The 24,005-nt window shown below is 36.6% G+C and overlaps 4 protein-coding genes across 4 annotated transcripts; all 4 read left to right on the forward strand.

Annotated features, from left to right (window-relative positions):
* The first annotated feature begins 854 nt into the window (after window positions 1-854).
* Window positions 855-5,325, forward strand: LOC113328156 (alanine aminotransferase 2-like). The gene is made up of 15 exons (XM_026575242.1): window positions 855-1,153; window positions 1,797-1,847; window positions 2,027-2,077; window positions 2,241-2,306; window positions 2,404-2,465; window positions 2,630-2,708; window positions 2,822-2,926; window positions 3,016-3,126; window positions 3,310-3,447; window positions 3,597-3,671; window positions 3,918-4,038; window positions 4,123-4,277; window positions 4,458-4,532; window positions 4,626-4,829; window positions 4,956-5,325. The coding sequence occupies exons 1-15, from the start codon at window positions 959-961 to the stop codon at window positions 5,070-5,072; spliced, it is 1,605 nt and encodes a 534-aa protein (XP_026431027.1). The 5' UTR covers window positions 855-958; the 3' UTR covers window positions 5,073-5,325.
* Window positions 5,326-6,830: 1,505 nt separating this feature from the next.
* On the forward strand, window positions 6,831-9,751 carry LOC113328250 (DNA repair protein RAD51 homolog 1). The gene is made up of 8 exons (XM_026575360.1): window positions 6,831-7,021; window positions 7,439-7,694; window positions 7,775-7,866; window positions 8,051-8,145; window positions 8,229-8,342; window positions 8,935-9,064; window positions 9,175-9,296; window positions 9,382-9,751. The coding sequence occupies exons 1-8, from the start codon at window positions 6,932-6,934 to the stop codon at window positions 9,503-9,505; spliced, it is 1,023 nt and encodes a 340-aa protein (XP_026431145.1). The 5' UTR covers window positions 6,831-6,931; the 3' UTR covers window positions 9,506-9,751.
* A 322-nt stretch (window positions 9,752-10,073) lies between these two features.
* LOC113327855 (B3 domain-containing protein Os01g0234100-like) lies at window positions 10,074-11,399 on the forward strand. Its single transcript, XM_026574977.1, has 4 exons — window positions 10,074-10,196; window positions 10,289-10,604; window positions 10,720-10,779; window positions 10,882-11,399. Exons 1-4 carry the CDS (start codon window positions 10,074-10,076, stop codon window positions 11,397-11,399), a joined length of 1,017 nt encoding a protein of 338 aa, XP_026430762.1.
* Window positions 11,400-17,058: 5,659 nt separating this feature from the next.
* LOC113327856 lies at window positions 17,059-17,850 on the forward strand. The gene has a single exon (XM_026574978.1). It carries the CDS (start codon window positions 17,059-17,061, stop codon window positions 17,848-17,850), a length of 792 nt encoding a protein of 263 aa, XP_026430763.1.
* Window positions 17,851-24,005: the final 6,155 nt, after the last annotated feature.

The raw sequence follows: 24,005 nt of genomic DNA on the forward strand, positions 1-24,005 counted from the left end.
TCCGATCCTAACCGTCGGATCACTCAAACGGTACCCCTGCTAATTCGGGTCCCTCATTAGCAGCGTTGCAAACGAATCCCAGCTGGGTTCCTATTTGTGCAATGATGTACTCATTGTAATGAAAGTGCCGCAAGTTCAAAAATCTCACGCAAATTAACAACAATAGTTTTAAGAGTGTTTCTACACAGCAAAGTTGTGTCACACTTAACAACATCAATCCATCGTACCAATATATGCCCAAACAGAACACACAAGTAGTACCAGAAAGACTAGAACTAGAAGTAGATTGATGGGTCACACTGTGTAAGCCATATTACAACTAGTTCCATCATGCCCACTGTTTTATCCGACCGACAGACACGGTTTAGGCTAGTTTATGAACAGTCAAGTACATAGCACGTGCGGAGTAGATCGGTTTTTACTAACACAGTATTACCTGAATCTAATAGATTCGATTCAGTTGGGTAAGACTAGAACCAGATGAGCCAACTATGTATTCCGTTACAAGAAGTCCCAAATATCGTGCCCACCGTTTTATCCGACAGACACGGTTTTGGCTACTTGTATTGTCCACTGTAGTGTTAAATACAATCAAGTAGATAGATGCCAAGCACAGACCAGTTTCGGTTTGTTTCTTTATACAGAAAGTACAATCTTATCTTAATCTCTCACCATTAATAAATATCGATTCAACTCAGTAACTAATTAGGGTAACAATAACCTTCCTTCCCAGAACTGTAAAAAATACCAAAACAAGTGAATAAATCAAAATCAGAAAGGAAATTTCTGTGTGCCATCCATCCTCTGGTTTGATTTTATTTCCTCGGTTTGTGTGTTGTGCAAAAAAAAGGAATAAACCGTAACGTGTCGGTTCTCAATTGGATCGAAACAGAACAGGAAAGCAGTCTCTCTTAGAAATCTCTGACCTCATATTTCAGAAAAGAGGAAAGAGACGACGATGCGGAGATTCGTGGCGGAACGCGCAAGAAAGTTGATCTCATCGTCTTCTACTTATACATCTAGATCTTCTTCTTCATCCTGTATCACTCAAACCAGTAGTAGATTCACAAATCCATTCTTGTCTTCTGGATATTATTATTCAACAGCCATGTCTTTTCCCAATTCAGTTACCATTGATTCTATCAATCCTAAGGTATTTATTCATCTACAATCTAATCTGATTCCCCCTTTCAATTTCTTCTTTTCTTTACTTTTGATTTCCCCTTTTTGGTTGTTTAGATGGATTCTATTTTTTGTTTATTATTAGATTTTGATCTTGTCTTTTTTTTCTTTAATTATTAATAATATCCTGTATGTTATTCACTTTTTGATCCATCTGAATTTACTACTGGTTATTGATGAAATTCTTCATCAGATTTTACAATTACTAGTACCAGCTATTGACTAATTAGCTGGTCAGAGAGGAACATAGACTGATTTTGTTTTCTCTCAAATTCAAATTCAATGTAGCAGCAGTTATTACTCACTGATATAATCTAAGTTCTGGATTTGAAGCTGCATATTTGTGTTATACTGATCTTGAATCAAATGGATGTGTTGGTTTTTTATTAATAGTAATGTTGGATTGTATTGTACTTGAAGTTGAAAGGAGCTAACTGCATCTGCTTGTGTCTTTGTTTTCGCTAAGAAACAACAATAGACTAGACTAGTAGTGTGTTTTATGTTCATGAATCTGTAACACTTTTGTGTCTCTATGTATGGATCTTCACTGTTTCAGTTCTATTTTTATACCTGAACTAGTCTTAAATATGTTCTTTTTTCTCCTCTTACTTCAGGTTCTTCAATGTGAATATGCAGTCCGTGGAGCCATTGTTAATCAAGCACAGGTTAGTAATCATTCATACAGTTGGAACAATTACACGTACTTACTGCACAGACCCAACACTCTAATGGTTGGTTGGATCTTTTTATAACCTTAAGCTGCTCGATTAAGTGGCTAGCTGAATGCATCAACTTGTTAGTGAATGTAATCGCTTATGCTTCTTTTCTTTTTTTGCTATTGCAGAAGTTGCAAGAGGAGATAAAAGAAAACCCAGGATCTCATCCTTTTGATGAGGTAATCATCTACTGGGATTTGTTGCGTGATTTTAAGATTATAAAATCATTGTCATTGGATACAAATTTGTTTAGAGCTTACTAGTGTTTTATGAGGCTAACTTATTTTATCGGCTTTCATTCTCTTGTAACTGATAGCATTCCGTTGTCCACTTATTACACAGATCCTTTACTGTAATATTGGGAATCCTCAATCACTTGGTCAGCAGCCAATTACATTCTTCCGAGAGGTTTGTTCATTCTCACAGCTATTGTGTTCTTTTTCATGCATAGGAAGTATATGTCTCAATCTATGGGCTGTTCACACGTCTATTTATTCTGTCACAGGTTCTTGCATTGTGCGATCATCCAGTCATTTTGGATAAAAGTGAAACACAAGGCTTGTTCAGGTAAATAAAAGTCTTGCCTCAAAATACCACCTTGAGCTAGTTGCAATAGTTTCTTTGTAAGAAATTCAGGGCCTAAAATGGTTTCTCGTTCTGTTTCTTTGTTTAAGCCCTTTTTAGCAACACAATGAGCTTCAAGTCCTCAACTTCTTTTCTTTTTCTTTCAGTGCTGATTCAATAGAGCGAGCTTGGCAAATTCTAGACCAGATGCCAGGAAGAGCAACCGGTGCTTACAGTCACAGTCAGGTAAGGATAACAATCTTTATTGTGTCTCTTTCATGAGCAAAAGAATGGAAAACAATAGGTTAAATATAGCAAATGCTTAACACGGTTCTTGTTTCCTGTTTCTCCAATATCAGGGTGTTAAGTGCTTACGTGATGCTGTGGCAGCTGGAATTGCTGCTCGGGATGGTTTCCCTGCTGATCCAAATGACATATTTCTCACTGATGGTGCAAGCCCTGCAGTTAATACACGATCTTACCTCTCCTGAATGTATTTAAAAAATTGGAGTAATAGAAAATCTTATATTTGTTCCTTATTTTTGTATCTCAGGTTCATATGATGATGCAATTATTGATCAGCTCAGAGAAAGATGGTGTTCTTTGCCCCATCCCTCAGTACCCTTTGTACTCTGCCTCAATTGCTCTGCACGGTGGTTCACTTGTATGTTTCTACACACACGTCATAGAATTATCTTCTTTAAAAGTTGAAGTATTAACACAGACACAGTTATGCTACTCAAGTACTCAGAGAGTCGAGACGTGTTTTAGCATGAAAACATAATGTTAGATTCTCTAGTAATAGTCTTACGATAAATTAGTGATGGTGTAATTTGTTTTTTGGCAGGTGCCTTACTATCTTGATGAGGCTACCGGTTGGGGATTGGAAGTTTCTGAACTTAAGAAACAGTTGGAAGATGCCAAATCAAAAGGAATCACTGTTAGATCCTTGGTAGTCATAAATCCAGGAAATCCAACTGGCCAGGTATAACAACAGCAATCAATTGCTTTCCATGCAATTAGCTCTTTTAAGTGTTAACCCATGCAGAAAACTTTTTGAGAACTTGTTCTGCCTTTACTCATTTTGCTGACGTTTGCCACAAGTTTCTTAAAGATATCGTTGCATTCTTGTAGGTTCTTGCAGAGGAAAACCAGCGGGCAATTGTGGAATTCTGTAAGAAGGAAAATTTGGTTCTTCTCGCAGATGAGGTAACTATTTAGTAGGACTTAGGTGCCTTCTTATGCTAAATGGATTCTATCACTTGAACTTATTAATTCATTAGAATCTTGTACGAAATGATTAGGCTAAGTTCCCTAAGAATATGAAGTCAGCTCTACTTCATAGTTTCAACTTTCGAATAAATTAAACTGTTTATTCATTATAAATTTCAACCCTAACTGGGCATTAGAAAGATAGCAGTTCGTAAGTGGCTTGCTAACTTGAGATTTTTACAGGTCTACCAAGAAAATGTTTATGTTGAGGACAAGAGTTTCCACTCGTTCAAGAAGGTTGCCAGGTCAATGGGATATGGCGAGAAGGACATCTCATTAGTGTCTTTCCAGTCAGTTTCTAAAGGTATGTGGTCTCTCATGTTATAAATCGGAAAAGAAAATGAAATAATTGAAGTTCCAGAACTGAAAACTCTTGTTTACATGCCAGGTTATCACGGCGAGTGCGGAAAGAGAGGTGGTTATATGGAGGTTACTGGCTTCAGTCCTGAAGTGAGAGAACAGATTTACAAGGTAGCATCAGTAAATCTTTGTTCAAACATCTCTGGACAAATTCTTGCAAGTCTTGTGATGAACCCACCAAAGGTGTGACCCTCTTTCCTTGCTGCTTTATTTATCTTAGCATCCCAGCATCCTAGTGTTTTGGTTCACGTATTTTGAAATGTTCTTAGAAACATAAATCATTCATCATCTACACCGGAATGGTCTTAATATTTTCCGCTTGGGTTTTCAAGGAACGTGATTAACGGATCAAATTCTCTACAGGTTGGAGATGAATCCTTCGAATCTTATTCAGCCGAGAAAAATGGAATTTTATCTTCTCTTGCAAGGCGTGCAAAGGTTGGTTAACAGATGAATCATATGTTATTGATTGAATATCATAAGTCAGTCATACAAAAATGTATTTACTTATATTTTTCATTGAACTCATAGGCACTAGAAGACGCGTTCAATAAGTTAGAAGGTGTTACATGCAACAAAGCTGAAGGAGCAATGTATTTGTTCCCACGTATTGAACTCCCTCAAAAGGCAATCAAGGCTGCAGAAGCTGCAAAGACTGCCCCAGATGCATTTTACGCAAAGCGCCTGCTAGAAGCTACTGGTATTGTTGTAGTGCCTGGATCTGGCTTTGGACAGGTGAGAATTTTCACTCTTCTGCATTTTGTACAGCAATTTTATGCATACTATTCGTTTTTCTCATGGGCATATGAGAACATGTCAGTTGACACGATTTTTTGTTCTGTTTCCTTCTCTACGTTTCAGGTTCCTGGCACATGGCATATCAGATGCACAATTCTACCTCAAGAGGAAAAGATCCCAGCTATCATCACACGGTTGACAGACTTCCACCAAGCTTTCATGGCTGAGTTCCGTGATTGAGGAGTTCTCTCTCCCACCCCATAAACATAAAACATATATCCGTGAGCCATCATGCATGGTCATAATAAGTGAAACCCATCCATTTTAGTTTTACAGATGGAACTTAGAAAACAGTTAATAGAGGTTTTGAATTTTGTTTATGCTGCGGCGAGCTTGTATCTGAACATCAAAACGTTTAAATTTCAACATTGGGTAGTGGGTTAAATTATGTAATTTAAAGTTTACATCTCTCAAGTTTCATCATTTACTGCAACCTAGTCAGATTAGACCGAATAACATCTCATTCTGAATAGCTATACTTTTGATCTGAAGAACTAAATAAAGCAGCACAAGATACAAATATAAGGCCCATTCAAATTGTAACCACCTAATGCAATTCAACACAAGTTGCACAACAAAAGGTTTCCTAGATCAAAAGCCTGGTAGTTGCCAAATTGATACTCAGTAAAATTCTTCTACGATAGTATGTCCATCCCCAGAAAAGTGATATTTTCACTCTTCCCTGTTTCTTTGGAGGGATAGAGTAGAATAATAGTATTTGTCTCTGCCATTTGCGAGAAAAGTGATATTTTCACTCTTCCCGTTTCTTTGGAGGGATAGAGTAGAATAACAATATTTATCTCTGCCATTTGCGAGAAAATTGATACTTTCCCTCTTCCCGTTTCTTTGGAGGGATAGAGTAGAATAACAGTATTTGTCTCTGCCATTTGCGAGAAAAGTGATACTTTCACTCTTCCCGTTTCTTTGGAGGGATATAGTAGAATAACAATATTTATCTCTGCCATTTGCGAGAAAAGTGATACTTTCCCTCTTCCCGTTTCTTTGGAGGGATAGAATAGAATAACAGTATTTGTCTCTGCCATTTGCGAGAAAAGTGATACTTTCACTCTTTCCGTTTCTTTGGAGGGATAGAGTAGAATAACAAGGGATAGAGTAGAATAACAATATTTATCTCTGCCATTTGCGAGAAAAGTGATACTTTCCCTCTTCCCGTTTCTTTGGAGGGATATAGTAGAATAATAGTATTTGTCTCTGCCATTTGCGAGAAAAGTGATACTTTCACTCTTCCCGTTTCTTTGGAGGGATAGAGTAGAATAACAGTATTTGTCTCTGCCATTTGCGAGAAAAGTGATACTTTCACTCTTCCCGTTTCTTTGGAGGGATAGAGTAGAATAACAAGGGATAGAGTAGAATAACAATATTTATCTCTGCCATTTGCGAGAAAAGTGATACTTTCCCTCTTCCCGTTTCTTTGGAGGGATAGAGTAAAATAACAGTATTTGTCTCTGCCATTTGTGAAAACTCCAACTAACCAAATTTTCAATATCTAGTTCATTGTAAAATTCGTTTTCCCTCGTTTCGCAAATCTAATTTTGTGCACACTCCTCGAAAAAGTGGTTTAACCTGACATTGTACGTTACTAGTAAGAATATCATCCCTTGTTATACTCCGCCCATTTTAAAATAATAGGCTGGTTTCGTGTACCTATCGAAAGAAAAAGTAAACCAAAAAACGATATCAAGCATTTGGGAAGTCTGATGAACACTCTTGAGAAAGTTTGCACAAAATCCGACTCTGAGGATCATGACATTCCAAGTCGACGACGCCACATCATATCGAAAAATTGGGTGTATAAAAGTTGGGCTGAAGCATCTCATGAAGGTCATTTCGGGGATATCGAAAAATTTGGGTTTCGGTGAACCTTTCAGAAGAAGCCTTTGTGAGTTTCTTCTCTTTTAAAACCAACCCATTTTGGCGCTCCTCACTCACAGAGACTCCCCATTTACTATACTAAGAAGAAGAAGAAGAAGAAGTCGATAGCCGCTCTTCGATTCCTCTGAGTTTTTGATTTTTGAGAGATGGAGCAGCAGCAGAACAGGAACATGGTTGAAGAAAACATCGGAGAAGAAGAGATTCATCACGGCCCTTTCCCTGTCGAACAGCTTCAGGTAATTTTCCTTCGAGTCGCTCTCGAAACCCTAGATTGATTTTGTATAATTTTATCATTAAATTTTTTGTTTTTCTCATCTTTAATTATCATTTACACACTGGGTTTTAGTTTGTTTCTCAATTACGATACTCGAATTTGAGGATTTTCTTCAACACTGGGGGTGTCATTTTTGTGCTTGGATTTGGGGTTATTCGGGATTTTAGGGCTTTTGGTGAGAATTTCATTTTAGATTTTGAAATTAGGGTTTTGATTTGATTCCTAACAAAGGGTTTTCTTCGATTTTGGGGATGTTTAAAAAAGAATTCATCTTTCTGATTCTTTAGGTTTTGAGTGATTTGGGGATTTTCTTGAAAAATTGAGGTTTCTTTAGGGTTTGACTAATTTGGGGTTTGTTTTGTTTATGTTATTATTAAAGGCGGCTGGGATAGCTTCAGTTGATGTGAAGAAGCTGAAAGATGCTGGTCTATGCACAGTTGAAGCTGTTGCTTACTCTCCTCGGAAAGAATTACTTCTAATCAAAGGAATTAGTGATGCTAAAGTTGATAAGATCATTGAAGCAGCGACGAAGCTGGTTCCGTTGGGTTTTACTAGTGCTAGTCAACTTCATGCTCAAAGGCAAGAGATCATTCAGATAACATCAGGGTCAAGAGAACTTGATAAAGTTTTAGAAGGTAACACTAGTAGATTATGAGTGTAGCTTGTTGTGTTTTGATATTTTCCTTGTCAACTTACATGGTTAAGCATTTAACAGGAGGGATCGAGACTGGGTCTATTACTGAATTGTATGGTGAATTCCGCTCTGGAAAGACTCAGCTGTGCCACACTTTATGTGTCACTTGTCAAGTAAGATTTTATCGTGTTTTCATTACATTGTGCTACTATAAAGTAGTTCGTCGAGAACGTTATTACTGGCTAGAGAACCCTGAGCTGATTAAATCAATGAACTAGAGTAATTTATAGAGATTTTATCTTTTCACAGTTTATTAATCAAAGTCATTTGTATTTGCGATACATGAATCCATTTCAGCTTCCGCTGGATCAAGGGGGTGGTGAAGGAAAAGCAATGTACATTGACGCCGAAGGCACTTTCAGGCCGCAGAGACTCTTACAGATTGCGGAGAGGTATTTTATGAAGCTTATTTTCTGGACATCTTAGCTTTAACGTATACCGTTGTTCAGTTATCCTGAATTGCTGATGCTTGTAGGTTTGGACTGAACGGTGCTGATGTTTTGGAGAATGTGGCCTATGCTAGAGCCTATAACACTGATCATCAGTCAAGACTTCTTCTTGAAGCAGCTTCTATGATGGTAGAGACGAGGTATGTTACTCTTTTGATTAGAATCACATATGCTCATGAATTTTTACACAATGGCCTAGAAAAACAATTGGAATCTCTCAGGCTTCGCACTTTAGCCAAAGTAGGGTGAGAGAAAACTTGATAGATTTTATTGGGTGCATGGATGGTAACACAACAAATGTTGTAGGTTAAACCAAGTTTCTTCAGCCAAACTAATTATCCTATATTATTGCGCTCGTTAGATAAGATAGTAAGCTTAGTGTCTTAGGTGTCCTGCATCAACTGGTACTTTATCCTGTTGAATGTGTGTATTATTTCATTTGGGCTATTCTGGATGAGTTGAACTGATAGGCTTATGTAATACCTTAATGGATTTTTTGTTGGGTGCATGGTTGGTAACACCACAAACGCAGGATAAACCAAGTTTCTTGAGCCGAACTAATTGTCCTATATTATTATGCTCGTTAGACAAGATAGTGTCTTAGGTGTACCACATTAACTGACTTTATCCTGTTGAATGTGTGACTGTGCATATAGTTTTATTTGAGCCATTCTGGATGAGTTGAACTGACTGACTTATGTAATATCTTTACGGATTTGTTTTGGGGCACAGGTTTGCCCTTGTGGTTGTGGATAGTGCTACAGCTCTTTATAGGACAGATTTCTCTGGAAGGGGAGAATTGTCAGCTAGGCAAATGCATCTTGCGAAGTTTTTAAGGAGCCTGCAGAAGTTGGCTGATGAGGTAAAACCTATTACTGCAACCTTCTTTTACAGGGGACTGCTCTGTTTAGTATTTGAAAGATTTTCTCGTAACTGTTATCGTTTGGGTTTGCTGCTGTGTTGTGGTTGTAGTTCGGAGTTGCTGTAGTTATTACCAACCAAGTCGTTGCGCAAGTTGACGGTTCTGCTATGTTTGCTGGGCCACAAATTAAACCAATTGGTGGAAACATCATGGCTCATGCTTCTACGACAAGGTTTGTTTTTCATGATGCATCTCTGTATCCTTCAGCTGCATTTTTCCGGTTAACTATATGTATGCTAACAAAAATGATATGTCAGACTAGCATTGCGTAAGGGAAGGGCAGAGGAGCGTATCTGTAAAGTAATCAGCTCTCCATGTTTAGCTGAAGCAGAAGCACGGTTTCAGATATCTACAGAAGGTGTCACTGATGTCAAGGACTGACCATTCATAACCCCATTCTCTCTTTCTTACTCCACCAAGTTCAGGCAATTGCACTTACTACCTAGTCCGAAGAATCCAACAAGTTGTATATCTGGAATTTAGTTTGTGCAGGGGTGGTTAATCAATGTATAGTCACAAATTGTCTCCTTTCTAAACAATCTGTGTTTTACATTGATCTTTTCTAGTTTTTTTACATCGTCCTTGTATAAAAACTGAGCTTATTATATATTATCAAAATTTTACCTGCAGACTCATTTCTTTTTAACACCCAAGGGATAAAAAGAATCGAGTCCAACTGTGTCAAAATCAAAAAAAAAGAAATAAAAATATATAGATATTTTCCACACGAAGATAGTGGGAAGATCCCACGATCAATGGTGAATGGCCAGAAATTCCAGGATGTCGTGACTTCGTGCAAACAAAATAAGGCAAATTTTTTGCTGCATAATTCAACTCTTAAACGGTTAGTTTTTTACATTCCAATCTTATATATTTCAAAAAAAAACCCTAATTATACTATTAGCTTCAAGATCCATAAGATTAAACCAGAGAGAGACGTCTGATCGAGATGGGTGAAGCTACATTATCAGCGAAAGCGCGAGCAGAAGAGATTCAATCGACTCTAGATCCTAGCATACCAAGTCTGATAAAAGTCATGCTTGAATCACACGTTGTTAAAGGTTTTTGGCTAGTAAGTCTAATCTAATATGTCATGTTATCATCTCTAAATCTAATTGTTTTCTCATGTTGTGTTGATTGTTTTATGTTTTTGTTTGTTAACAGGGGGTTCCGACTAAGTTTTGCGAAGCTTTTATGCCGAAAGTTAGAATTAAAATGACATTGGTGGATGAGAAAGGAAAAAACTATAAACTAAATTACATTCCTGAAAAAACCGGACTTTCCGGTGGATGGAAAGGGTTTTCTGTGGATCACAAATTAAGAATTGGAGATGCAGTGCTGTTCCAACTGGTTGACCTTATGACATTTAAGGTTGTCATTGTTAAGGGAAATGGTGTTGCGGACACTGATGGGGGACAAGATATTGATGATGGTCTAACCCTTCTGCAACTGAAAGCGCGGGCGCAGAGAAGAACTCCAGGTAATTTTTTTTGTCAGACTTTATTGCATTGGATTTTTTCAGTTTGTGTAGTGCATTAAATTGTTGTGCATTAGAGTTTAGTTACTTATGCCTTGTTGTGCGATGTTTAAATTAGGCGATGCGTGTAAGGAATTGAAGCGGGAGACTAAAACTGTTGCAAAGCGCCAACGTGTAGGTAAGAATTTTAAGTCGAATGGAAAATTCTAGCTGTTGAAAATAAAATTTTCAGTAATTTAGTTTTCTTATGCGCATTGTTTTGCCATGTTTATTATACTAGGCGCTGCTGGCAAGAATTTGAAGCCGGAGGAAAAACCTGCAGAGAAACGCCGCAGGCGTGCTCCTTCATCTGTTATTCACGATGAAAATAGAAGTCAGAAGCAACCTGATGATGACAATGGTGATGCGGTAGATTCAGTGGTTGGAGATTTTGAGAGTTTCACGAAAATCGTTAAGGATTTGGTTGGAGATTCTAAATTGCCAGAGGATGTATTGGAGAAATATTACAAGCTATGCTGCACCCATAACTCGTTCCTTCATGCAAATCTTCTTCCCGGCTGCAATTCTAATTTAGTTGCTGGTATGATTATCGCAACTGTGGAAATTGTTCACGGCATCAGGTCTTGCAAACTTCGCGACACTTTGAATGGTGAGGTGGCCGTCTGGAAAAATAAATTGGAAGCCTTTGAGAAGCTTGGCATGAGCGTGGATTTTGTATTTCCTAGGTTAAACCAACTTCAGAAACTATCCGAAAAGGCACTGATAAGGCATCAATATCAACAAATGTATCCAGAATGATTCAATCCGGAGCTTACATGTTTGTTTGATCTTTTCTTTCTTCTCTATTTTATTTCCCTGTATTGCAAGACTTTTTTGATGTTTGGTAAATTACTTGAAATGGACTCCACATGGTAAACCTTTGTTTCTTGACCAGAAGGTGTAAAATTTCTGTTTTAGAAATTTAGCAGATTACAGAACTGATGCAGCTACAAAGCTAACTTCTTTAGCTGTGCATGTAGAAATTTAATAGTGCAATAAAATTTTAATAGTGCAACAAAATGTAGCAGATTACAGAAATGTCAAAAAATTGAATTAGTAACATGAAAATCAGTTTCCATCATTAATTTTGATTGATGATGTATATCAGAAACCCACATTCAGAGTCAACAAAATTTTGGTTGAGTTACTGATTCATCACACCAATTGTTGTCCTCTCTCAATTTTGGGTGGGGGTCTTCGATTTGTTCTTTAATCTCTTTGTTTTAAGGGGTGGAGAAGGGATTTCTGTGGTTGTTGTTTCATTCTTGTTTATATCTCTCAGTCAAATGCCCGCCTCCTCTTGTTTGAACAATCAATTTATTGTTTTCAATGATTTCGCAGGACCTAAATTTCCTACCAAAGACAAATTCTAGAGACATTGTTGGGGATTTTGTGTCATAGATATGGATATCAAGTGGGTGAACGAGAAACTGTCAAGGAATTAAGTCCATTTGGTGGATTTTGTGTCATAGATATGAATATGAATATGATGAAGTTTGTTTTCTTATGTCTAAGTTGGTCTGGAAGTGCAGTGCAGGATTAGCTAATAAAGTGGTGTAGGATAAGGAACTTAATCTGCACTGCATTGTTGTCTTGTGTCTATATATAGAGTCTTGGGTCTCGGCCTGTGAGAGCGCCACTAGCAAGTAAGGGTGTGATAGAGGAAACATTAATGAGGTTGGGCAGGGAGAGTTGACAGAGTGGAGAAAGAGTTTGGAAGCGTTTGCGCAACTTGGCATGAACGTGACATTTCTAATGCCTCAATTAGATGAACTAGCGAACCTTTCAGAAAGAGCAGTAATTTCAAAGAGGTACAAAAAATCATTACAGTGGAGAAAAACAAAACGAGTGATAAGGCTCGAGTTTAATGTCAGAGCTCCGGAAGGGATGGCATCCAATTTCGAACCGGAAATGAATGCTCCTTATTGGTAATTTTATCATGGGGTTTTTGTTCTTTTTTGGGTTGGCTATGCAACTTTACAAATGCATACGGCAGTGAATTTATTTTTGGATCAAATCTGTGTAATTTGCATGAATTTTATATATGAATCCACATGGTCAACCTTTGTTTCTTGACCAGAATGCTTACAATGTAAGGGAATTGTTCTCAAATTTACATATGCCATACTTGATAATGTTCACGATCCAAATCACTCGCAAATTCAACAACAGGACGACGTCCATCAGGAGGATACTTTATCTTATCCATCTCATCATTGTATGGTTTGAGGGCAACAACTGAATCTTTCCAGAATTTTTCTATACTGTATGCATATTTGACATCAGGACACAATATCTTATCCATCTCTTGGGAGATGACAGGGGGTCCCCAAATGCTTTGTCAGGTAAACGTCTAGGACTATAAGGATTCTCCTCGCCATCATCAAAGAATAAGCTAGAATCATCATCACCATCACCATCACCATCATTGCAGTCATCATAATCAAGCTCGAGATCACTGCCATCAGTAAGGGAGCAAACTAGTTAATTTATATTCTTATCAATAAACTAATCACGAGACTAACATTTGTAATATATGATGGTAGTTTTTTGTTCCGTATGTTTTTTTCTTAAAGACTCAAACTTCTAACCTCAAGTATCATTAGGGTTCCACTCTAGCCAACTGGTACAGAAGAATATAAAATAAAAATTTAAAAATGAAAGTGAAAGTGATAACAATAGCACCTTTCAGTTTCGGCATAGAAACCCTTGCTAGGAACTTCAATCCACAATAGCTTCTCACTACTGTTGGCACAAAAACAAAATATTTTAGTTGACTCATAACGCAACATTATTAGGCTGACTCTTATGGATGCAGCTTCAGACTAACTCTTAGGCATTCACAAAATATGGGCAGCACAGGTTAACAACACCCATTTCCTGCGCACGTTTCACCATGCATAATTGGAGAAATAATTGTACTCACAGTAACGACTACAACAACAAGAACAAAAACTAGGCTATAAGTAATACCGAGTATATGGATATGGAATCCAAATAAAGTCTTTGTGTTTCTTTCCACTGCTGCGGATATCATCAGCACTGCAACCAAAAAACTCATTAGAGCATCATTTAAAATCTTGAAAACATAGGGTGACAAGATTTTCTCACAAAAAACAAGAACATGTGATCTTGTAAAAACATCCTTAACATTGAAGATGCACATTGGCAAAATTATATTTTCAATTTTTATATACAACATATTAATGACCTGAAGAAGAAAAAATGAAAACAGAAAATAGACCTCTATAAAGATTTTGATTTTGTTTTTTTACCCTGGCATTGGAGATGCTTTTACGCTGATGATAAATAAAAAACATGATTACAATGAGTTGATAGTAATACCTGACAAGTGGATGTCCACTTTGTCTATATCTTTCTGTGTAACCATAATAAAAACTCAGTAAGAATCAATAAATATACTGGTTTAACGAATAAATGGAAACATTAAACATCCAATCAAAACATCAAACGATATTACCGGTTACAAAGGGGACCTTAATCCCTTCATCATTAATCAAAACATCTCCTTCGATGAATTCAGGAGTAGATTGATCAGTGGTAGTAGGAGGAGAAGAACTGGATGAATCTGTTGAGTACACGTCTCTGTTAGCCATGTACTCATGTAAGAATTTGGTGGTGCTAGGTATGATCCCTATTATCTTCAAACGTCTGTGAAATTCTTTGTGCAAGTTCTTATCCAATTTCCTTGAAGAAAAATAAAAGATGCAATCATGCAAGATAAGAAACCAATAACGTGACAAGATACAGCCAACATAACAAACATATATAATGTCAAATCTAGTAACCACTTACGCATAGTCAGGTCCTTTGTAATAGATATTTTCTAGATCTTCTTCTGGAGCATTTGCATACTTTATACAGAAACTGTCTACTGAAAATTCATCTGGATAAGCAATGACACCATACTCCAAAGTAGTCCCCCAATAATTCGTACAAGTTATAACTAAGCGAATGCTGGACTGTGGATTGCTAACACTATCCTTGTTTTGTTCATGATTCTGGTCATCCCCGCTTTCCTTGACAGTAGAGGAACGATCTGCAGGCATGTGAACTATGACTTTGATGACACCTCGGTACTTTCTAGTCAATGTTACGGTTTGCTCCACTGGGTTATCTACAATTTCGAAGGGAAACTCACTTGGTATCTCCACTACCTATAAAAACACATAAAGCCATCAAATTTCATCTCAGTAATGATGGACCCTTAACATCAGCAATGATGTAATTTTCAAATATATATAAGTATTAAGAAGGTAGGTTCAGTAGAACTGTAGATAAAAATTAGGCGACAAACATACCTTGTCAAGAAGATGTTCAGCTTCCTCCTTAGCACATATGACTTGGAAGTAGATGATCTCTTCTTATTAGAGAGAGAATTAGAGAACAACTGAAGAAGACTTGGAGTACTCCGAAATAAAACTTCTTGTCTATAAATTAAACTACTAGTGTTCTTCTTCAGGTGGGGGGTGATGTAGATGTAATTTCTACGAGGAGTCTTCCTCGTATACGACAGTAGTTCTGGGGTTATTATTGAAGATGCAGCAGCTTTCTTGATGATTCTCGCCATTTTTTTTTATTTTCTTTCAGGGTAGGGGTTTGGTACAAAACAATTTTGAGATTGCTCGACAAACAAATCTGGATCTCCTTTTTTAAGTTCGGCCGTCCTCCGGCCCAAATAAATTTCTCGGAGGCTCAAAACAAATTAAATGCGTGAAAGTGGTCATCTAGTGAGTGTGACTCCGGGTTTTGCTCAAAATTGATATACAGAAGTTCTTTTTATGACAAATGGTTCAAAACCACAAGTGTATTCTCTCCTCTGCCAAGAGAGACCATTTTCGCCACGGATTTTCCAGCAACAGCTTCACTGTGTTTAAACCATCATTGCACAACACTATTGAACCCCAGTTCCTTCGCTCGATATCGAATCAAATTCCTAAATGATGTCTGGTAATGGAAGGATTTATATATAAGTAGTATTGTTGTGAAATTTGGGCGGGAGGATCAAAACAAATTAAATGCGTGAAAGTGGTCATGCTCAAAATTGATATACAAAAGTTCTTTATATGACAAATGGTTCAAAACCACGGTTCGTTTAGAATTTTTGTCAAGCTTATCTCGTCAGTCAAATGGTGGACTAGTGACTTCACCAAATATCTAACAGTATATAACATTAAATTAACACAAGTCATTTTTAGCCAAAGTCCTGTAAAATATGAAAAATTATAAATAAGTGGGCCTCCAGTCGAAACTTCAGTTTCCCAATTGTGTGTTGGGAAAATTGTTTGAACGACCATGCATGGATCATGTAAAGGGGCTATCATTCATTTGGAATGTTAGATGGCTATAAACATCGCGAAGAAAAGTAATAACACATGAGCAAAATTTATAATAAGTAGAGATGAATTTGAGCGTTACGCCATGGATCAGCTTGCTTCACTATTCTTGAGGAGTTGGAGAAAATTGAATTAATCTTCCATGTGTGTGTTAATTGTCAGGAAATCTAAAATAAAGCCAGTTCATGCTGGTGACTGGATGGCCATGAACAAGTGTGTTCTCTCCTCTACCAAGAGAGACCATTTTCGCCGCGGATTTTCCAGCAACAGCTTCAAGAAACCCGGTGTTTAAACCATTATCACACAACACTATTGAACTCCAGTTCCTTCGCTCGAAATCGAATTAAATTCTTAAATGATGTCTGGTAATGGAAGGATTTGTATGTAAGTATTATTGTTGTGCCTCTCCCATCTGCTTACTTTATGCATTGTAATACTGTACTGTTATTTGTAAGATTTATAGTTATGTTTCTTAAGATACATTATTTCGACACAAACATTTGTAACCCACCAAGTGACTATAAAAAAATTCCATATCATGTACACCCAATATAGAATCCCGTGACAGGTGGACTAGACATACAGCTATGTTGATGCCTGACAGAAGTTTGCTTAAACATCATTATTCACTGGGGGATATAAAGAATCAGTCCGTACTGATGGAAGGATTCATGGCATCTTCATAGATAGGCTGAAACAGATACGGACGAACCAGTTTTGCAGGAAGTAATTAAGCCTCAGCAGGCAAACTATTCAAGATATGTTTGTTGTTCTTAAAAAGAACATCTAAATTTTCATAAGCACCTTGTGCGAAACCTCACAACAATAAAGAATACAAATGTATTCTTAAATAAGCATGGCTGCTCAGTCCATTTGGGCTCGATGGTCCACAGTCCATTTGGGCTCCTCAAATCCCATCCTGTGCTTATGGCTGCTCGGTCTGGAAGCATATTTCAATTGAAGCTCAGTTGGTTATTTCGCTCTCGCATCTCTCACTCGGAAACGGCACAACAATATTGTTTTGGCTCGACAAGTGGAAAGGCAGTTCGTGCCTAAAAGTCATGTTCCCTTCACTTTTCAAGATTGCTGGAGTTAAGCATGGCTCAGTTCGAGATCACATTTCTGAAGACAATAATTGTTGGTCCTTTCATTTCAAAAGAATCCTTAGAGATGTTGAAGTAACCCAACTCATGTCCATGTTGTTGCTAATCGGGGATTCTCCCCCATCTCTGTCTAACTTGCCTGATTCAAGGTCATGGACTCCATCATCTTCTGGCACTTTTAGTGTCAAATCCACTTACTTATCGCTCTCGGAGTTCCCTCGGGATCCTTCATCCCCTCCTTTCCCGTACAAGTCCATCTGGAACAACCATGTCCCCCCAAAGGTATGTTTCTTTTATTGGACTGCAGCACTATGTAAAATTTCCACTCAAGATTCCCTCCAGCATAGATCTTACAGTCTCGCGAGCCGTTGTCCCTTGTGCAAATCTGAGCGTGAATCTACCCAACACCTTTTACTGTCCAGCCAATTCACTCGAACAGTATGGTCTCTAATCCTCCCCAACCATATCCCTTGGAATCCACCACCATCAATTATCCACCTCGCTCAATCTTGGTCATTTAAAGACATTAATGGTCTGGCAAAGGAAATTTGGGACATGGTTCCGGCGGCTATTATATGGGTTATCTGGAATGAGCGAAACAACCGAATCTTTGAAGAAAACTATCTTTCGAATTTTCAAATCAGTGTGGAGGTCAAAGCATTGATCTTGGCTTGGAGCTCTGCCTTCAAAAGGAATTTCAACTTCAGGCTTGATGAGTGCATATTTTCTTGGGAAAGCATGTTCCACTGACATCAATTTCTATTTGTTTTATCTTTCTACTTCCTGTATTAGGATTGTATCTCTTTTTGATTCTGTTTAACACAAACTAGTTGTACTATCATTTTTTCTCCTCTCCTTATTAAAATTCTCCTTTCACGATCAAAAAAAAAATAGAATACAAATGTATGAATAAAAATAACATCAAAGCTAGTAATATTTGTGAAGTTCCATAGCTAGTAAAAATAACATCAAAGCTAGTAAAAATAACATATGGAAGATGTGCCCGATTATGAAGAGTCTTGGGAAAATTGCAGAATTGTCGCTGGTGTTATATGCAGCTGCGAAAGTTCTGTATTCATACATTTCCTTACATTGCTCTGTCTAAAACAAAAAATTTATGCATTCTGGTTGGAAACAAAGATTTACCATGTGGATTCATATATAAATTCAAGCAAATGACATAGATTTAAAAAATTCACTACCTCATGCATTTGTGAAGTTCCTAGCTAAGCAAAAAAATAGTAACAACAAAAACGAACATGAAAGATACCAACAAGAGTTCTGGTTTCCCATCACTCTGACGACGATACATCTTAGTTTTCCCAACTCCAAGATAAAATTACCAAGGAGCATTCATTCTGGCTTGGAAACTGCACGCCATCACTTTCGGAGCTCTCTCAAACCTTTTTTTGCACATGAGATGCTTCTTTTTAAGAGTATTTATCACTCTTCCTGCTTTTCTCCATTGTAATGCAGATTTCCTGCACCTCTTTGAAGTACTGTTCTTTCTGAAAGCTTGTTAGTTCATCTAACCGAGGGAGTAGAAAAGTCACGTTCATGCCAAGCCACTAAAACACATCCAAACTCTTTCTCCAGTCTGTCATCTCTCCTTGAAAGTAATCCTAAGTTTACAAGTCCATAAGGCATCAGAAATTTCGACAGTCTCGGAAATGATACCTGTAATGCTAGAAGATATAGGGAACGCAATAACTGATAGAAATCGAATTATGCATGTAATATCAGAGCTGGTAATAATAATTCTAGCCAGTACTTACACATAGTCAGGTCCTTGGTAATAGATATTTTCTTCATCTGGAGCATTTGCGTACTTGATACAGAATCACTGTCTATTGAAAATTCATCTGGATAAGCAATGACACCATACTACAAAGTAGTCCCAAAACAATTCGTACGAGTTACGACTAAGGGAATGCTGGGCTGTGAATCAACAGTTTTCTAGACAGTAGAGGAACGACCTGCAGGCATGTGAACTATGACTTTGATATCATCACCGCGGCATTCTCTAGTCAATATTATGGCTTGCTCCCCTGGTTTATCTTAAATTTTGTAGGGAAATTCACTTGGTGTCTCAAAAACCTATCAAAACGCATAAAGGCATCCAATTTCATCTCAGTAATGTGAGCTCATAAGTTAGCTAACCATGCTCTTTCTTTAACTTGAGAGGAGGAATAAAAAACCAAATCCTCATGTGGATTGAGGAGGTGTACCTCATTAATCATACAAGTGATTGAGATTTCCTTATTAATGAATATAAAATAAACAAGATACGGATGATATGGAACGCACGATCGGCCTCCGAGATCAATCCTGACTTTTGATACTGTAAACATCATTTTTAATAAGATAAGATATTTTTAATTAATTATTCGGTAAATATTTAATTCACACAAGAACCAAATATATTAACAGAACGCAAAAATACATAATAGAAATTAAAATATTAATAAGAAAACATCTTTTGAAACGGATGCTCTAAACCATCTCCATAGTAGCCACCATCTCGACGAATGCTCCACAAACATTGATATTTACAGTGATCGACCCAGTCTCTCCTTACGTAGTAAGCTGTAAAGTGTTGTGCATGTGACTGACCATTTTGAGGATCATACCAACTTGAATCACATACAAATTTAGTTGTCTTGGAATAATTAACATTGAATCTCCATAGGAAACTTTGTGATAAAAATAATCTATGCGGACCTAAATTATTTTCACTTGACCAGCAACGGAATGTGAGTGCTATGTTCGGACCTATATCATTTTGGATAGTTACAGTTGTTTCTCCTTGGACCGAATCTGCACAAAATAGTGATAAAGTAAGAAAAATGAAGAAGAAGATAGCAGCAGCAGAGACTAAGCTTGAAAATGATTTTGACATTGTGATAATAACAAGTTTTGATAAATAATTGTAATGCTAGTACTATTCTTTCCATGGTATTTTATAGTGTATCAGGTGATTTAATTCAAAAGATCTGTTATGATTTTGTAAACCATTTTTATATGTTTAGAAGACAATTAAATGTAGATGATGTTTTAATAACCAAAGATATCAAAAATATTCTTTCAATATCCTTTGGATAATTCACCCAACTATTTTAATAAAATTAATTTGAATATGGTAGACTAAAATGCCAATTAAAAGTAGATATCATGGATTATATACTCACGGATATCAACGAATTCTTTTACATCTTTTGGATATGGGCAATGCTATTCAGCTCCCTACGATCTAAATCCCACATTAGGGGAATGGTGAACCCCACTTGAACCTGAATGCGGATCTCGATGGAAATGTGGGGCTTAGATTGGAGGGAGGTGGAGAATAGGGAGGTGCATAACATTTCCGTTTGAATATAACACCCAATATATTTTTGGTAAAATTAATTTAAACATGGTAGATAATAAATTATGGGTATCATTGAGTCGGATCATTGATTAGACGGAAAGGAAATCAAAGAAGACAATAATTAAAGTGGTTCGGCACTAACGCCTACATCCACTGACGGAAACCCCGTAGGGTGAAATAGATTGATCATCAGAACTTCTGAGATACTTTACATTTATATTAGTATTCCTATTTTTAGGAATCATAAGATGATTAGTAAACCATAAACCCTAGAAGATAGTAACAAACATATCTTGACTAGGTATTCTAGCTATACAAACTGATTAACCAGCTAGACTATAATGACTCGGGCTTCCTCTGACTTTATCTTAACTCCACGTGAACACAAGTCGCACGTTCACCGTCTTCACGACAACTTTGACTCTTGTATAGGACGAGATATTCCAACACCCCCTCAAGTTGGACACAGAAATTTTTGAAGTGTCTAACTTGAAAATCTTGAGTAAAAATGTATAATCTTGTCACTTTAACTCCAAGTAAAATCTTGTAACATGGACTTCAGCACCAAGGTCACTTAATCTTCGATCACGAACAATAGTGAAATACAGCAACAAGCAGCAAAATGATCTTAACAGAACTGTTGAGATATATGGGGTCTTATAGTTGCAAATGGACTTGATTGGATATTAGGCTTTGAAGAAGGTTTAGAGGAGTACTTGGTTTGTTGATTACTAACCAAGACAAGACATGATAGACAAACCAACAACTTTGAAAAGAAGATGGCTCTCTAAGAAAATTTCCAATTATGAAAACTACTATTTGGAAATGAGATGAAAAAAGATCATCATTTTCAGAGATAAATAAAATATATGATGTAAAATACACTACGAAAATGGCAGGAGAATTCAGAATTTGCTATTAGCTAAATATATATATGTATGATGATGGAGATAACTGCATCAAAACAATACATAATCATACATGAATGAACCTTCTTGAAGACAAAGGATATGACCCAGTTATGCGAATAAGTCTTTCATACTAATGTTTCTGTTAAAACTTAATAAGGTATGAATATATGAAATCATAAAATCATAAAAAATTAACGTTAACAGATGAGGTGATGAGATATTGAGAGGCATACAGATGTGATGAGATATTGAGAGGCATACACATGGTTTAATATAACCTGTGAGGATATCTGGAAAAACCCCAAAGAGTATTATGCCTTAATCGGTTAGATAAAGAATGATTTGTCAACGAGAACACAATCTTTCATTGACCAATCTAACTCCTTTAACATCCTAAGCTGATTAGGCTCCACGTTGAACAGTGACCGTCACCCATTCACAGAATTACTTCGTTTCACTTTTCCTCAAAGGAGAGGAAACAAAGGATTTTTTGCGCGAAATATAAAAGAATGTTTTATTAATCCCGGAAAAAAAAACTCAGACTAAACCTAAACAAAACCCTCTCTTCCATTATTCGATCTAGCTCCGCCTTCACCTTCTTCTCCACCATCTACACATCTGTATCATCCTAATATATTCACCTTTCTTCTTTTCTTCGTTGTTTTACCTTCAGGTTTATATTGGTCTCTGTTTGCATCTGTGATAGCTTTGATTATTTTGATCAACTAGGATTTTTTATCTGTTGCAGGTAATAGGTCTCTCTGTTTTCTTATTCTTCTTTTCTTCGTTGATTTACCTTCAGGTATTATATTTGCCTCTGTTTGCATCTGTGATAACTTTGATTATTTTGATCAACTAGGGTTTTTCACTGCTCTCTGTTTTCTTATTTTTCATAATCTTTAATTCAATTTTCTTTTTTTAAATCCGAATTAGGTCCCTAAACCTGAAAATGATTGATCTAAATTGCAGTATCATGCAAAAAGATTTTAAGGGTTTCTCATTTGATTTTAAGGGTTTCTCATGCAAAAGGATTGTAATTAGTTTTCTTTCATGGAGGGTCATTTAGGGTTCTGTTTGGATTGATAATATCAAGTCACCTAAAAATTGAAGTAACTCTTTTTGTTTTTTTTCAATGTTTTGTTTTAATCTTATGATGTTGACTTTCTGGGTTTAATTTGTTCTCTAGGTTTATAGTTTCTAATTTAATTCATTTTTCACGTTGAGTGGAATTCTGATTAATTGTTCAAGGTTAAATTTATGACTGGAATTGTTATATGCAGGTTACATTTCTGTATCTTTTTTATTTTATGATTGGTATTGTTGTAGAGTTTGTAGAATTTTTTTCTTCTTTTGTTTGCTTATGATTTTTTCCAGTACAGCAGGGAGCAGTGATGTCTATATTAATGTTACGATGTTTATACTGCAGGTGCAAGATAGTATACTTGCGGCTAAGGTGCAAAGGTGTTGTTCTTGAGCACTGATGTTAATGATAGCTCAATTGGGTAGAAGAACTCTAGCAGATGCATGGCTTCTAAACCCTGAGACATATGATTGGTATGTTATAGAGTTTGTAGAACTTTCTTCAGGTAGAGAGCATATCTTTATGTCGTATGATGAATGATCCGTAACATTTCGATATCTTTTTGTTCGTGATTGGTATTGCTACAGAGTTTGTGACAAAGCACACCTTCTTGCACCCAAATAAATTCAGTAGGCACTAGAAACTGATGATATCATGTATTTCTTTATTTTGTTTAGGGGGAGGCTATTTAAATGAGGTAAGAAGAGGGAATGCTAAGAAATCAGACAATATGGTGCCACTATGGGATTTAAGTATTGAAAGCTCAAACATTGGCAAGTTATAGTACAATTTGTCATATGCAATTATATGAAAGATATGCATGTGTGCATGTCTAAATCAGCTTTTAGCATATGAATTTGTTGCATTTCTGTGTTTAGATATCATTTTTCTCACCAAACTTCCTAACTTCTCATAAAAAAAACCTAATCACCTCTCTTCCATTATTCGAGCAAGCTCCGCATCCACCTTTCTTCTTCACCACTTATAAATCTTTCTCATACTAATCTGGGTAGCCCTAATCACCTCTCTTATTTTATTCCTTGATTTACCTTCAGGTATTCTCATATCTGTCTATGTATGTTCTGTACTGGATTCGATTTAAGAATCTATATATTATCTACTGTTGTTGTTTTCATGGTCAACTTGGGGTTTATATCTGTTGAATTTATATATCAGGAATTGCCTACTACTATCTTCATGGAGGATGTCAATGAGGAGTTAGACAAATCATTGAAAATCGGTATAAACAGTATGACACCATGGGGTGAAGAAACAATGAAATGAAGATAACTCTCTTATCTGTTAAGCTTTACTAATTTTTTTTTCAAGAATATCCAAGCTTTTTTTATGTTTTTGAGCTTAATTAACATTTAGGGGTGTAGTTTTGTTTTTTCATCTTCTTATACAATTACTTGATAGGACATATGAGATGCATGATTCAATTACTTTGACAACTAGGGCCTTTCAATCTTTATACATATGAGTATCATGAACTTTATTTGTTGGTCTTAAATGGACATTTCAATTTATGAAATCCCCGTCCCAT

Source organism: Papaver somniferum, unplaced genomic scaffold (assembly GCF_003573695.1).
Source record: "Papaver somniferum cultivar HN1 unplaced genomic scaffold, ASM357369v1 unplaced-scaffold_107, whole genome shotgun sequence".
Taxonomy (NCBI): Eukaryota; Viridiplantae; Streptophyta; class Magnoliopsida; order Ranunculales; family Papaveraceae; genus Papaver; species Papaver somniferum.